Consider the following 16,901-nt stretch of genomic DNA (forward strand, 5'->3'; position numbering starts at 1 on the left):
CAATCTTAATTTTTCAACGTATTTCATTTCCTGCTTCAAAATTCACTCCAATAAAATTGATTAAAAAAACTTCTCCGATACGCCTATTCGAGACGTAAAAATGACAGAGCTCCAATACAATTCAAATTGTTTTAATTTTAAAAAAGGAGCGCCAAAATAATAGCCTTTGAGAGGCTGACAGCAGCTATTAAAAACTATGTACCACTTGACATAGCATAAATTTTCAAACTCTTATTCTCTGATAATAGTGAGCTCGGCATTGTTTAAAGTGAGCAGATAAGCTGAAGAAAACTAATGAAATAAATTAAATTAATTCTTTAAAATAAAGAGGAAAAGAGCAGTCTTCATCAAAATAACAGCAAACTAAAATCTATGATGTATAGTTGTCACTAGAAGCAAAGCAAAATACAACTCTTTCTAATAATAGACAATTTGGGGTTGTTTGAGAATTACGGCGAATATACAAGATTACACCAATCAATCAAAATTTCACATTTGCATGTCTCATGGTGAATTTCCAGTCAATGAGGTTATTAATAAACATCCCTCAAAATTTAAGCTTGCAACTCTTGCAATGGTTACGTAATTTACATACAAGTTAAATCTATAACACTTTTCTATGAAACACAATTGTGAAATACAGAAGTTTGATCATGAAACAGCTGATTGGGATTCTCAGGAAGATTTAAATAATCATTTTGCCGAGAGAAGGCTCCGCTGATATTAAAAATGTTGCGCCACATATCGGCGGTTCAACCAGACATCGTTGAATAAATACGTACTCAACTATCGTTAGCTTCTGCTGATTAATTGATTTTCGGACACAAACTGTGATAAGATTCAATAACATTCCAAGGGGTATCCGAAAATTGTTGAATGAAATCAGAATAACAGAAATACACCTTGCTTTTAATCTCAAACCACCATTCATCCAAAGTGAAGCAAAATTGTCTTTGATTACACCACAGGTCTTCATATTATCAGTGCAGTGCGTATCATGTTCCTAGTTATGACGTCATCAGTTAGGAATCAATTGCAATTGACGACGTAAGAGGAGCTGCGATAGTTGAAGAGGAAGTCGCTACTGATGAGCTTGAATTGATTCCTTGCGGTAGTTTGAGACATTCCAAGTGGTCAACAATTTGTACGTAGTTGGCAGGGAATAGACCCACGCGCCCATTCAACGTGCCTCTTAGCCAACCCGGCTCATCACTCAGAGTCACTAAAAATTCAACAGGTAATTTAAACAATCAATCAGAACACTAAAACTATTAAATTTAATTTCGTTAAGAAATACAGCAAAAAGATCAAGATGCAAACTGGCGTCAACAACAACAATCGTTCTGGCTTGCAAAAAAGAAAAATGTAAAAACAACGCCAAAATAAACTCGTCGAAAGCAGGCCAAAAACTTAAAATATAACCGGTACATTGCCGGAAAATAGCCGCCGTTGACCCCCAGTGAATGGGATTGAAACAGAGATCAAAAATTTTTTTGACAAACTACTATTTTTGCCAAAAATTGGGTCAAAAAGTGTCAAAATTGAGTCAAGAAGTGCCAAAAAGTGTCTTAATTATTTCCGCAGTTTCAATTGATTCAATTGACAAGGTGAATTCAATTTTTAGGTTGGGGAACATGAAGCTCAATACTAACGGCATTTAGATGTATAAATCGCGTTAACTAAATGCTCTAAGTCTTTAAACATTAAGTCCTGGTGCTCGAGCTTTATTGGTTCATCCCATTTCTTTTCATTTTGATTCTTGACCATGGACCACTTCGTGTAATAATGCAGAATTAATTCTAATTTCCAGTTAATTTAAACAGAAAGAGGTTAGTCAGATGTCAAACGTGAAAGTTGAACTTCAGTAAAAACGAAAAAGGTGATCGAAAGGTTTAAAAAAATACCTGGCAGGACAACACCTGAACTAAAATTCAATAAATTACCAAATCAAGACTTAAGTAACATCCCTATCAGAAAAAGAGACTGCACCAAAACAAAGAAAAAGAAAAAGGTGAAGAGCCTTCGCTAGTCTAAAGAGCATATACTAAAACACGAATGAAAAAATTAAACACCTCACTTATCACTTTTTCGCATAAGAGTGTACTAAAGTAATCAAAAACAAAAACAGCCAAAAAGTAAATGTTCACACCATTGGAATTTAGACAGCAAACATCAGCTCTGGAAAACAGAAATCGGAAAGTAAAAGAGGAAAAAATATATTTGACAAAAATTGATTTCACTAACAAATTTGCAAAAGTTCCATGATAGTCATTAAAACACGTAACTAACAAAACAAATCTCTATATCACAAAAGTATCAGTTTTTATAAAGCAGAACAAACTTTTAGGTGGAGCAAAAGGATCGCGCTGCAAAAGGAACAAACGCAGCAACAAAAATAAACAAATTTCAGTTCAAAACGGTTGGTCTCAAAGCAAAACATTAGCTACCAACTATTTATATTAATTAAGTGCAACTTAACGTCAATAGAAAGCCAATGAGATCCGTCAAAACTGATACCAAGAGATTGTAAACACCATAGATTAACAAGAGTGGCCAAAACATCATTTTTTGAAAGCAACTATCCTCAACTTAACAGTAGCTACTAGTAGAAAATCTTGATTAGTTTTAATTGCGTTAAATCAGAAAGTTTTACAGCAATTGTCATTATCAATATTGAAACTGGATAACAGGACCAACAAGTAGAACAAACAGGCATAACTCGAAGAACGGATATTTTGTAAATAAATCATGTTAAAGAACCGTTACAAATGAATTCAAAGAATGGAATAGATTTATATGGAATGCATCAGAGAAACAAATAGCCCAGCCAAATACTACATTAAGTAATGAACAAGACAGAAAAATAAAAAGAACTTTATTGGTAAAACTAAAAAATGGAAGTATCGTCTAAGTTGTTAGAAACGATAGAAATCCAAATCATTAAATGGCTTCAGTGACGCCTCAATAGAGAGCTTATGAGACCTAACAATACAGATTAAGTACGAGAACAAGACGTACAACTACAAACATAACCGACTAACGTCGGGCGAATTGCTCGCAAACGACCGGCGAGCGGTAGGCTTCGTTAGTAGCCGGCGAGCGGTAGGCTTCGTTAGTAGCCAGCCACGTTTTAGTGAGGCTAGCTTTAGCTTAATTGAAGGGGAGTGAGGTGCGCGCAAAGGGGGGGGGGGATCTCATAATTAGAGAGACTACTGAGATGAAAGGCTCCAAGAGAACTTGATGCCCGCTGGGCGCTAATTGTTTATCAGTTTGTTTACCGGTTTTCAGGAAAAAGTCAAATGGGTCAGACGAAGAATTGGTCAAGCGAAATATTGCATTAAAAAGACAAACACGATTAATATAATTGCTACAAACTTTGTTTGAGAGCAATTAAAGCGGGAACAACCAGAAAAAAATCTGTAACTATTTTTCAGTGTTGGATAGTTACAATATGTTTAACAGAAAGCCAATGAAACCTGCCATTAACTTCTAAGTGATAGGCCAACAAAATTTGAAAAATGAGCGGAAAAAAGCAGAATTTCTATGTTATTACACCTTATGTTAAAAGTTAAAACAGTAAATAGCGTCAATTACGCCTCGTCATGGAGCCAACAATACATATCAGTAATATTATTACTGTCAACGCCGAGTATAAAAGTTGTTAGAAACGTCAGACATAAATAAAAGAAACAAATAGCTTCAATTACGCCCTAATATAGTGCCATTGAGACCATTCAATAAAGAAGCTAGGAGACAAGACAACAGATTAAAAAACAGACAACAAAAAGAGAAACATCAAACATAAGCCGACTAACGGCGGATGAACTACTCTCGAACAAGCGGGGGCAATTTAATTAAGGGATGTAGCTTAGAATTTTTTTTTGGGTGCGAAAACTCGGACCTGATAGTGGTTCGTACCCCAGGCCTCTTGGATAGCAGTAAGACACCTTAACCACTAAGCTACAATGGCTTTAAGAAACAACCGCTAACAATAGATTTTGTAATAGCAACAAACTTGATTTCGGAATGAGAGCAGTCACTCAAAAATGAAGAAGTGAAGCATGGAAACGTCACTTGAGAAGTCACAGAATGTTCTAGAACAAAAACGCAAAAACGCAAAAGCGAAAAATTTCTCACTCCACTTTAAACGTAGTTTGACAAAAAACACGCTTCAAATTTACTTGCTTACCGCTCATTATACTACTCTCGCGTGCCAAAAATCACTTGTCTAATTGGACTTCTCATTGACAAAAACGTCGAAGAAGTGTTATATCTTAAAAAAGGCAGCGCACCAATACATTTCGAATTGCTTGCACTGTAAAAAATAGACAGCGCATAAATAATAGCTTTTGAGATGCTGACGGTGGCTAATAAAACAAAGTTCGAAAGAATAACATAATACAATTGCTCTCGGATGACAAAATGACAGGTAAACTGTTGGATCATGCAGGTGGTGGGGAAACAAATTCACTCGTGGGCCCGGAATGATGTAATTGAGCTTCATAGAACACTAAATAATTCAAAACTGAAACCAGTTCAGGCGACATCTTAATTTGAAGTGGGGTCTAGATGGAGGAGAGTTTACGGGGGAGTTTCAGGTGGGTGATGGGGGTGACTGCGAGGGGGCAAACTTAAAAGAAAATACCGCCCTTCACACTATGAAATTGTCTCCTCAAAAATAGTTTTTAATGAACTGCATGATTAGAGACTAGAAAAGCTCAAGGCTCTAAGAGAACTTTTGAGCCACTGAATGCCCCCTAGCTCTACTTGTTTATACCGTTTTCGACGACGAAAGGTCAAAAATTGGAAAAAGCAGAAAGTGACATAAAAAAGACCACAGGACTAATATAATCGATCTAGACTTCTTATGAGAGCAATTATTATCTGGATTTGAGCAAATCTTAAAAATATTAAAATATTTTTAAACATATCCAGCAGATTGCCAGATTAGCTGCAAAAAATGGACTTGCGTGACGTATAATAAAGATAAAAACAGATACAAGTTGAAAAAGTTATCGACGCCGACCAAAAAGCTATGTAAAAATACAGCGATAAATAAACAAGCTTGCTAAAATTCATTGCGCAGAAGCCTTTTCATTAGGGACCTTTATTACACATATGAGTTTCTTTGACCTTAAACTAATTCAAAATAAACTAGTGTTCACTAATCCAAGTTTTAAAGTGCAAAAGTCATTTTATTTAGCGAGGTAAGTCACTTATGATCAAAATTTAATCAAACAAAAAACTTTTGCTAGAGAGAGTGAGAAATGACGTCACGCGCACAAAAGCCATCAGTGAGAGGAAGAAGTCATTCAGAAAACTTTTTCAGCTTTGCCGAGTGAACAAATGTAAAACGAAAAAAGCGTCAGACGACGAAACAAACAGACATAGAAGGACAAGTCATGATGTACAACTCAAAAAACTTTCAATGACTAAGCAAAAGACTAGACCTAGAAGGGACTATGGGTGAACTGGGAGCACCATTTAGAAAAAAGCAGATACAAAAATTGAAAAAATAGTAAAAAATCAAAATTAAATTCCCATATGTGAACAAAAAACCACTGACGAGAAATGGAAATTTGGTTCAAACAAAAAAAAACTAGACCTAGAACAAACTATGAATGGATTGGGGAAAGCCATTTCCAAAAAACTCATTAAAAAACAGAAAATCGTAGTTAAAATACCGCATGTGAACAAAAAATCACTTGCGAGAAAAGGGAAATTTGGTTCACACATAAAACTAGGCCTAGAATGAACTATAAATGGATTGGCAAAACCATTAACAAATATATCCGATCCCAAAAAAATAAAAAAAAACAGTAAAAAAAGTGAAATTGCCATGAATTGCCGTGAATAAAAAATCTCTTGCGAGAAAGCGAATTTTTGTTCAAACACCGTTTTCTCACTCTGCTTTAAAATTAGAGAGAAAAATTTCACGCCGCAAAACCATTCGCTCTTTCGCTCTACTTCCTGTTTCAGCGTGACCAAAATCACTACTCCAATTTGACTTCAAAAGTCATGAAATTGTGTGAACAGATCTTTAAAAAAAGACAGCGCCCCAATACAATTCAAGTTTTTTGAATTACAAAAACCAAGAGCACCGCAATAGATTTCGCTCAGCTTACAACTTCGCAGCTATAAAAACAACAAAGCCTAAAAATGGAAAGACTCCAAAAGATCGAAATATATTACTTGTTTTAACAATCTGAAGCAAAGATACATCTAGAAAGCATTTAAAAACTCACGAAGATCCGGAAAACGCGGCTTCAAAACTTGTTCAAAATGCCGTTTATTTTTGAATTAAGCTTTACTAGCTAACATATATCTTCAATGAATAACAAGACTAAGTTTGACGGCCATTAACTCTAAGAGCCGGATATTTTTCTGAGTATAATAGAATAGTACAGCTCTGAGAGCACTGACTAGGGACTTAATTACCTCGGCCATTACGTTTATCTGGTTTTTAAGGTCAAATGGTCAGACGAAAAATTGATCCAACGAAAAATCGCATAAAGACCGCAGGACTAATATAATTACTATAAACTTACTTTGAGAGCAATTTAAAATGTTCTACTCAACAGTGCAAAATGCACATTGTCAGCGCCAATGCCTTACCGTTCACTATAATCTGGTTCGCATTGAAGGATAGCTCGTCGAGGTTAGGATCTCCCGTGCAGTCGAAGAGGGTGCGCACACACCTGCAAAATACAAACATCTTGAAACATCTACCTTGCAAATACATGGAGCAAGGTTTACAAAATTTTGTTTTTACACCTGCCTGCATGTAGAAAAAAAAACAAAATTTCGTTTTCAATATCAAATCTCAACAAGCTAAAGCTCGTTTTCGCACTGATTGTGATTTTCACAGGCAATTGCGCAGTTGTACAATCCATTACAAATGATGTATGCAATAATAGAGGTGTATATAATCGCTTAAAGGAAGGTCATGACTGATCTACAGGGCGAAAAGGATACAGTTCTATTGATATTTGTGATCACAATATCTACCGATTACGATTCGAATACGATTCAAAAATAGAACACATTGCGCTAGCGGCTACCAAATACCTACTACTTTCGAGTCGTCCGGGTTAGATGTGCAACAGCTTCAAGTACTTTTGTAATTAAGTTAGACTAGTGGGAGCTCTAATCAATTGCAGCCTGCTTCAGTCGGGGGGGGGGGGGGGGGGGAGCCTAAATGGGACTAAGAAGTTCTATAGTGGGCTTCAAATAACCACATTAGAGGTTAACATATACCACTATTAAGATTTAAAATAAAAAATGGCACCAGTTTCGGCGCACTTTTCAGTTGACTTTTAGTATCAAATTGCCGCCAATTGAGTTCAGCTGCTTGAAATTGTGATTGAGAGAGAATTTTAGATCACGCGAAACGCAAAAAGTCAAGGGCGTAAAAGTCACTCGAAAAGTCAAAATTGTCATGCGAAAATTTGCATTAAAAAAAGACACACACGTTTACAATAATTGCTATGAACAACGTTCAAGAGCAATTAAAAAACATAACCGACAGATTACCGGAATAGGTGCCAAATAGACTTGCCTGCCGTAAAATAAAGATACAAACAGATAGAGAAATGAGTTGGAAAAAGTTATCGCGACTACCTTAAAAATTTTAATTCAAAGGGGGTGGGGGTGGGTGGGTGTATCACTGAGAATATTTTTAGGGAAAAATATTACTAGAAACTTCTAGAAGAAGAAAATACTGACGTGTTTTTGGGTCCAAAGGGATTCATCTTCGGTAGTTCTATGGAGTCCAACCTAAAACAAACAACAGTACATAAATTACAGCCATACACCAGCAGAGCAAATTGCAAACAACTAAACTGATATCAAAACCAAAATCAACACCTCTGAGAATTAGTCAGATACAAATTTGTTCTGAAAACCAAAATATCATTTGTCAGGAAATATGGATGAATATTCAGCATCAGTTGAGTTAACCCCCAAATAAAAACAAAAAAAAAATTTCTAATTTTAAACCAAAGATGGTTAGAAAAACCTTCACTCACTACAAATTATTTAGCACTTTATCGTCTAAAAATGTCGCACTTGCGCCTGGGGCTGTAAAAGTTATATGTTATCAATATGGGGGTCCGAAACAGAATAGAGCCACAGAAAGATCATTTTGACCCAGTCCATGGTTTTTTCTCAATAATGCTTTGCTTAACCTCCTATTTTGAATCCCCTGATTCGTAAGTTGACACGTTAAGAATTTAACCATTGCATTCGAATCTCAGATGGCGAAATTGTTAAAAAACAGACAGAGAAAGACAGTTGAACTAAAATGAGAGAGAAAAGAATTGGTAGAATAGAACAATAGGGTTCAATTTATGTACTTTGGAACTGTTTCTTTTATGCACCGCTGACAAATTAATTTAAAACAATCAAGACTAAGTTTCAAAATTTCAGATTTCTGCAATGCCGGATTCTATACTACCAGCTTATTCTATATGGTGCCAGATTTCACACTAGCAAGTTCGTATTTCAAACAAGGTTACGTGACTCTTGTTTAAGTCACTTCAAAATTCCGACTTACATCTCAAAACGCTTCGATTAATGCCCGATTTTCTCATTTACTTCATCATTTACGTAATGTATACTTCAATTAGATGGTATAAACTGCATTAAGCATCACGACTTTCGAGCAATTAAACATTAAACGAAAACTTGAAAAGGGGATAGGATCAAAAAGAAACTGTTTGTTTTTTGTTAAATCATTAGGTCTATCTGTGTTTGATTTGCAGTCTGATTTGATCATACCGCTTCAGGTACATATCGTTAACCCCACTGCCCGTTAGCATCGATGTGGATGCGTACGAGCCCAGAATAGGGTTGCAATAGCTACTACTGTTGCCTCCGATGCTTGCACAGTTGTGGCTAACGCTACTGACGCCACTGCTGCTGTTCGATCGCATTCGCATATAACTGCTACTATCACTCGTAATGCTACTTCCACAAACTTTACTGTCTGGTTTGGAACAATCAGAATGGCCAATTATACCTGTACTTCTTGGTGCTTGTACTTTTTTAAGGGCCAGGGTCACCGATCATACAATTTTCTTTGATTTCATACCAAGTCATATATGATTCTTAGTAATGATACTAGATCAAATGCACTACTGAGTTAGCCAAACAGCCAATGTTACTAGTACACCTCTGGCCGCCCCTTAACTCAAGATCCGTAAATTTTTGGCAGATAACAAATTTTGTGCCAAATTATTCATCTCTTCATTTATTCAATGCGGTTTGCAGGGCAATTGGTCGAACGTCAAAATTGTCACTAAAATTTTGTCATTTTGGGATTACAATTACAGCCCGTTTTGAACCTACACTGAAATTTGGAAATCTTCAAAATTCAATGTTATCAGCTATTTGCATATTCGTAGTCTGAATCAGAGAAAATCAGAGCAAATGTGACATGAACAGAATCTGAATCAGAACTGAATAGTTTCTGAAAAAAAATTACTGATTCAGTAACTGAATTACTATGAATGATAGGCACGGGTATAGATTATGACAATATTATAACTAAAAATACCATGCCAAAAATCCAAAGTCAGGACCAGGTACTTTTAAAGAGAAAATTGTAGATTTGGCCAGCCTGTGGCGTCAAGCTGCTCGTCAGATCCAAAGTGAACACGCGAGTTCTGCCTATTGAATCCTTTTCTAATCTTCAATGACGGGCTCTTCGTCAAATTCATCGTGCCCATGTTCTTCAGGTTCTCGTAGTCCCCAAAATTGTCGACAGCTTTGTTCTCTTGAACTGTATCTTTCTTGACGCGATTAGATCGTTTCAAGGGAAGCAAAGGAGTCAAGCATTTCTGCTTGAAGCCAAAATCTCGTGGCAAGGTCTGTAGCTTTGGGTTCTCACAATGCTTAGCTCTTGTCTACATTTTTAAGAAACCACCCAGAACTCAACGAGTACAATCATTTTATGACACTCCATCCGCAGCTGACCAGTTAACAACAGTCATATTTACTCTCTCATCATATTTCTGTTTCCGCCGTGCAAAAATCTTTGTAAATGAGATTCCCATAAATTCGTCGGATAAATGAGACGCAGATAAAACAAAAACTTTCCCTTTGCCCAGTAGAATAGGACCACCTTATATTGATAACTTAACACCTTTATAGCGGTATGCATTGTAATGGCCAATTCCAATCTTTAGTCTGAAAAATTTCATATCAATGAAAGAACACTAATTATCTGATGCCCACTAATGAAAAAAAAATGATCTCGGGGAGGCGGTGGAGACAATAAATTCCAACAAATTGTTAGCTGTTTCGAAGCATTTTAATGGATTCCGCGGACAGTTTCCCAATGAGTAGAGATATTCAAAATAGCCAGAAGTAGACAAGAGCAAGGCAAACCTGCTCTTTCGAACACTCTAAGGATTCTTCCGCCATTTTCGATTTCGTCACTTTCGATGATTTCTCTTTGTTAGTCTCTGATTCCCCTTGGGGCAAAGGAGTCATACTTTTCGATTTGCGACTGAACCCTCGAGGAAGAGTAGCTCCTATTCGCAAAAGGGGCGCTTTATATGCAAAGCCAGCACTGGGTCTCCTTTCGCGAGACTTCTTGGGTAGATCGGGTTCCTCTGATTCTGCACAGTTGCGACTGGGGTCACTTCGATCTCTACATTTGATAATCTTCATATTTAATTAAAGGAAGTCTTAGTACATTTTCACAATTTTTAGCCAACTCGACGTTTTCAAAAATGGATATTTAATTTTCCAATATTTATATATTAAAATTTGATATTTAATTTAAAATAATAAAAAGCAAATGCAGTTTTAAAATATATAAATTGAGTTTTAATTTATTTTAAAATAAATTAAACTTTATTCAAGGATTGCAAAGCAATATAATGTATTAAAAACAGTGCACATAAAAAGAACTGCTAAAAATTTAAGACAAAAGAGTTAGAGAACAGGCAAATTTTACAGCTGTTTGCTATGGTGCCATTTCTCAGTTGGACACCAGATAAAGCTTTCATTCTTAAAAAAAATTAATAAATTTGTCTCTTCTCTCAAGGAAAAAAATCAGAAATGATTACAAACAGTCAATTAAAATTGTGCATCGTAAGATCGTCTACTGAAACTTTAGTACGTAGACATCAGATTAAGGCTGATTTGTGAATAACCAATTCATGATTTCTGTGAGAACAAAAAGCAAGCACACAAACGTAACATGCAATGCATGATGCATATAGAACACTTAGTATGCGAAGCATCACATTGCAACAATTACAAATACTGCATCATTTAAACAGCCTGCAGATCACCTTGAAAGAATCCCTTTAAATTATTCATTCTCAATTTTTCTTCTAAATCGTAACATTCGTTGTTATAAAGATGACAGCTAGCCATTATCAATTCTTTCAATGCGAAAAGAACGGGCAAATTGCGGATAGCAGCAGCAAAAAGTGCCCAAAAATGAGAAATTGAAATTCCAGAAAAATCTTACCTAAGCTTCACATTATGTACTCTCACTTTTAACTTCAGCCAGCTACTGCTTGAAGTAATTGTACAAACTTTTCAAAGCAATTGAAGCAAAATTTTTGAAGCTAAATACAAAGTCAGGCATTCTTGAAAGACAACTAATGTCAAACAACCGAATATTTTTAGATCAAGAATTGATAACCGACAATATGCCGTTAGTGCGAAGAAGTCAATCAGATAATTTTTCAGCTTTGCTGTGAGAACAAATCTAAAACGAAAAGAGCATCAGAAGAAGGAACAAAAACGGAAACACCGCAATATAGCTACACTCAGCTTACAACTTCGCAGATATAATAAAAAAAATTGTATCGAGCGACAGACGAAAGGCTGGCTTAGTTGTAGCCAGCTCAGGTTTAAGAAGGATAGCTGCAAAGGCGCGCAAGAGAGGGGAAAGGCACGTGAGGCCAAGTTGCTCGTGACTGGTGTAAAACGGTTGCTAAACATAGCTGGCACATTGCCAGAAAATAGCGGCAATAGCTTTGAGGATCCGCAGTTTGAAAAAAGATAGACCAAAAAACATTTTCTCATTAAAAGATGAGATGTAAGATTTTGATTACAAATATGTATAACTTATTGCTGCTGCTTTTAGCTGCTCTCAAAAAACCTCCAATTAGAGTGACACATACTCACGACCTTATTTCTTATATTTAAAGAAAAGAAAGGTCAATTTCACAGTGAGGAAGTAATTCTCAAGAGTGTGGTGTGGTAAGTGACGTGTGACCAAACGCGAAAAAACAAAAAACTCTTTCTACTAAGGGTGAAAAATGAAACCATGCACGCCATTCAGTTGAAATTGCATAACGAAATGAAAAAGAAGATTTGAAGTGATTGTGACGTCATATTGTCGTAACAAAAATCTCGACATGAAGAAAACATAACAGGACAAGTCATGAAATATAATCCCACGAATTGAATGAAAAATTTACAACTACAGTATCTGACTAGGTGTTCGATTGAACAAAGCCAGCCAAAAGAAGTGTCAGAAGAGAAACTAAAATAATCAAATAAAGTAAACAAAAATAATAAAACTCTTCAACCTTTTACCCGGAAGGCCAAACTTGATCCATTTAAATAAACACAATAGACAACGCACATAAGTCTTGAAAGGGGTTTATTGGCCACTGAAGATAGAAAAACTCGAAATGACAAATACTTCAGAAATTGAAAACTGCAAAAACCGATTGAAATTTTCACAATTTTGAAAAATACTATATCCAAAAACAATTTTTTGTCTGTTAAATCTGTCCAATAACCTTTTTGAAGGACACAAAAAAAACTTCATTGGTCCACAAAGATCGATAAACCGGAAAATGAAAACAATTTTCAACATTGCAAAATTTTAAAAGATGTTGAAAACAATTCCATTACCACTAGAAATTATTCAGTAAATAACACAATGTTGAAAACAATTCAATTGCTACTAGAAACTATGAAGACACCTATTATTAAACCCTAGAGGAGGTTACCCGGCCCCTGAGTCCGGAAACTTAAAAGTTTTAAAAAGAAATTGCTAAAATTCGTGATGTTAGCATGTTGAAAACCATTCAATTACCATTTAAACTTTCTGGTATACAGTTTTTAAAACCTAAGAAATTGGCTCTAAGAAATCGAAAAATGACAAAAATTGTTGAAAACCCTGAAAAAATTTCAAGAAGTACAAGTTTGTATTACATAAACATAGCCGACAAAATGCCGGAAAAAAGCCGCCATTGACGCGTATCTAGATTGAAACAGAAAAGATGATCTATTTGGCGTGCAGTTTCAGTTAGAATCTAAAACTATACTTAATCCAGCTTCTAAACTGAAAAACAATAACGATAACCCTAATAATAGTGTCAGCTATCAATCACTCTAATGGACTTCGATGACTTAATGCTCTATGACTTAATGACCGGGCTTTATCGGTTTATCCCGTTTCTTTTGATTTTAGCCCGTTTCTTTTGACATTGAACGTATTCACTACATTGCGTAATTCAATGCTTGAAAGAAGACAGAAGTCAATCGTGAAAATCGCGACTTATGTAAAACGAAAAACGTGATCAAAAGATAAAGCGCAAAAAAAGGAGAGCGCCTAAAGGATAGCCGTTGAGAAGCTGACGGCGGCTATTGAACATATACCTAAAAATACAGTTATGAAGAGCATTGCTAGCTTGCAAAAGACTACTAGGAGCTGAAAAAAGTGTCAATTTTGGTCCTGTTTAAGAAAATCAAAAAAACGGACAAAAAGAGAAACAGCACAATTTTGTGGCCAAAAACTTTAAAATGAGTTTCACCTTGAATTATGACGTTCTCATCAAATTCAGTACATTAAGGACCATAAACCTTAAAGACTACTAGAACCAGATGAGGGACTTTATTGCAACCCAATTCTCGCCGAGCGTTACCTGTTTATCCCATTTTGAAAGCTAAAAGTCATCAGAAAATGAGCCAAAACATCTTAAAAAGGCAGCACACCAATACAATCCAAATCCTTTGGATTTTTTAAAAACCAAGAGAAGGCCAATAATAGCCCCAGCTATCTCTTTGCGGCTATTTGTTATAGACAGCAAACAATTAATGCGATGCACCGTGATTTTCTAGCCGATCGCAAATTTATTGCTCAAAATCCTTAACGCAATTTTTTTGACGCTTGAATTAGAATTTGATTTGAATCGAATTGTTCTAAACACTTAAAATTAAGCTGGTGTTTTCTTGCGTTCTCACAACGTTTTTAATAGAACGGTTAACGTTGAAAAATTTCTCACGAACGAGAAGCAGCGGGTTTAATTCCATAATAGAATGCTTTACCCGGCGAGAAAGGTGTGCAATTTGAGCCCACTAGAGTGAGCTGGGTCAGCAACTTAACTCAAAGATGTCCTTGCTCAAAAGATGTTATTAGAGCTCATCATAGACCACAACAACAATTTAAATAAAACATAGCCGGCAGATTGCCGGAAAACAGCCGCCGTTGACACGCTAGACGCACATCGGGATTGAAACAGAAAATGAAAGAAAAAATAGAAATTGACAAAAAATTTTTTCCTAAGTTTCAAAAATTGTTCTAATTCAGTAAGGAGTTTCAATTAGATTCTAAATCTGTATTATTTCAGCTTCTAGCTGAAGGCTATTAAGCTTAACACTAATATCAGCTAGCAATCGCTCTTATGAACTTTGATAACCTAATTCAAAAAGACTTAATGAGCGGTCTTTATCGGCTTATCCCGTTTCTTTTGATTTAGCTCTTTTGACGTTGACCGTATTCACTAAAAAACGTATTCCAATGCTTGAAAGAATTCATAATACATTCAGCTGAAACAGTAAGTAAAGTAAGTTAGAAGTCAAACGTGAAAATCTTGACTTACGTAAAACAAAAAAAGTGATCAAAAGGTAAAGCGAATTAAAAAAACATAGCCGGACAAGTCCTGGCGTACAATTCAAAGAAATTTCATTGACTAAACAAAAACTAGACCTAGAACGGAGTGAATGAGTGAATTGAAAAAACAATTTCTAAAAAAAATCAGATATAAAAAATTAAAAACTTGAAATCAATGTCAAAATGCCGCATGTGAAAAAACCACTAGAGAAATGGAAATTTGGTTAAAACAAAAAAAACTAGGTCTAGAATGAATTATGAATCGATTGGGAAAACAATTTATAAAAATGCGGTCCAAAAAACCGAAAAAACAGTAAAAATCAAACTGAAATTGCCGCATGTGAACGAAAAACCATTAGCCAGAAAGCGGCTTTTTGTTCAAACACCGTTTTCTCACTCTACTTTAAATTTACAGCAAAATTTTCAGTCGAAAAACTACTCGCTTTTTCGCTCCATTTCCTGTTTCGGCGTGAGCAAAATCACTACTCCAATTTGACTGCGCAAAAATCATGAAAAAGTGTGAACTGATCTCTAAAAAAAGACAGCGCCATGAAATAATTCAAATTCTTTGAATTGTAAAAAGGAGAGCGCCTAAATAAACATAGCCAGCAGATTGCCGGAAAATAGCCGCGAGAGACCCTTGTGGTGTTATATGAATTGAAACAACTATAGAAATAAAACAGACATATCAACCACCAGTCCTTTAATAGACCACTAGACATTTTAGGGCTTTTTAAAATTAGTGTTTTTTTTGTTTGTGCCCCCTCAGATTAGTGCGCGAATATTTTTTGCACCCCCACGATGCACGTGCAATATTTTCTACACAATGAATTACTATGTAATGTTCTGTAACTTGGGGGCGCATAACGTACTGGGGGGCACAAACGGAAAAGATCCCAAAATTAATATTCGAAATCAAAAACTCGAGACTAATAATCAAGAACTAGGGCATATATGTTTGGCACTACTAAGATGCACACTATTGACCTTTAATAAGTAAATGTTCACAAAATTTAAAGTTTCATAAGTGGGTTAAGAAGTCATTTTTTTTAGTCAGGTAAGTCATTGAGAAAGTCAGTTCCAAGAAATCAGGGTAAGACGAAACAAAAATCTGTTAGACGAAGTAAAAAACATAGCAGGACAAGTCCTGAAATACAATCCAAGGAACTGAATGAAAAACAGGCCTAATGTACCTGACCAGCACATCAATTGAACAATCCCAGCCAAAAAGACGAAATCTCGAAAGATGAGAAACTAAAAGAATCAAACTAAACAATTATTCCTAAAACTCTTGAAGCTTTTAACCTGAAGGCCATTTATGACACAAAGCAATATAGTCATTATATCACGCAAAAGACTTGAAAGATTTATTTGACACTAAAGGCAGATAATCTCGAAAAAAATGACAAATGCTTCAAAAAGAAATGTGAAAAATGCTTCAAATGAAAAGGAAAAATTTAAAGATATTTTTCGAAAACGACAAAAAAAATTCAAGAAGTTTGAAAACAATCAAAATAATTTAAATTGCAAGCTTTATTTAAAAAATTACTTTTATTTGCAATCTTAAAAAACGAAAACCTATTTTGTTGCCACTAGAAACTCTGCAATAACATACTAGCAAGCTCAATAGCAGCAAACCCCTGGCCACTGAGGAAAAAAACTAAAAATTCAGGAAGTCAAAATTACAATTTGAAAATCGCTATAATTAGTAAAATTAAAATCTTGAAACACGTTCCCCATTACCACCAGAAACTATGCAGCAGCCTATTATCAAAACCTAAAGGAAATGTTTTGGCTGTTCAGGTTAGAGAAACCCAAAAATTGACAACTTTCAAAAATTTGAAAAAAATGGCTTATGCCATGGCCAAGAAAAATTTTGCAGTAAACTTAGCAAATCCTAGACAAGCAACTGGAGCTGGAAAATTTGAATAATGACAATTAATGTCAGAAAATTGGAAAAACTGCAAGTTTTATCAAAAAAATTGGTAAAATTCGTGAAGTTGAAAACCATTCCATTACCACTAGAAAC

General features: G+C 35.4%; 1 protein-coding gene across 12 annotated transcripts in view; it reads right to left on the reverse strand.

Annotated features, from left to right (window-relative positions):
* Positions 1-292: 292 nt before the first annotated feature.
* The window catches only part of LOC142337413 (rho GTPase-activating protein 26-like), a 95,781-nt gene continuing 79,172 nt past the window's right edge, over positions 293-16,901 (reverse strand). For 5 of the 12 annotated variants that reach the window (XM_075386604.1, XM_075386605.1, XM_075386607.1 and 2 more), the window contains 3 exons: positions 7,726-7,776; positions 6,616-6,698; positions 293-1,222 (listed from right to left, as the gene is read on the reverse strand). In XM_075386604.1, coding sequence (XP_075242719.1) covers positions 1,023-1,222; positions 6,616-6,698; positions 7,726-7,776 — 334 coding nt within the window. In that variant the 3' untranslated portion in view covers positions 293-1,022. Of the gene's footprint in view, positions 1,223-6,615; positions 6,699-7,725; positions 7,777-8,778; positions 8,987-9,619; positions 9,894-10,389; positions 10,655-16,901 lie in introns of all 12 variants that reach the window. The other 7 variants (XM_075386597.1, XM_075386599.1, XM_075386603.1 and 4 more) reach the window with 4 other exon arrangements.

This window comes from Convolutriloba macropyga, chromosome 4 (assembly GCF_964194025.1).
Source record: "Convolutriloba macropyga chromosome 4, txConMacr16.3, whole genome shotgun sequence".
In the NCBI taxonomy this organism is placed as follows: domain Eukaryota; kingdom Metazoa; phylum Xenacoelomorpha; order Acoela; family Convolutidae; genus Convolutriloba; species Convolutriloba macropyga.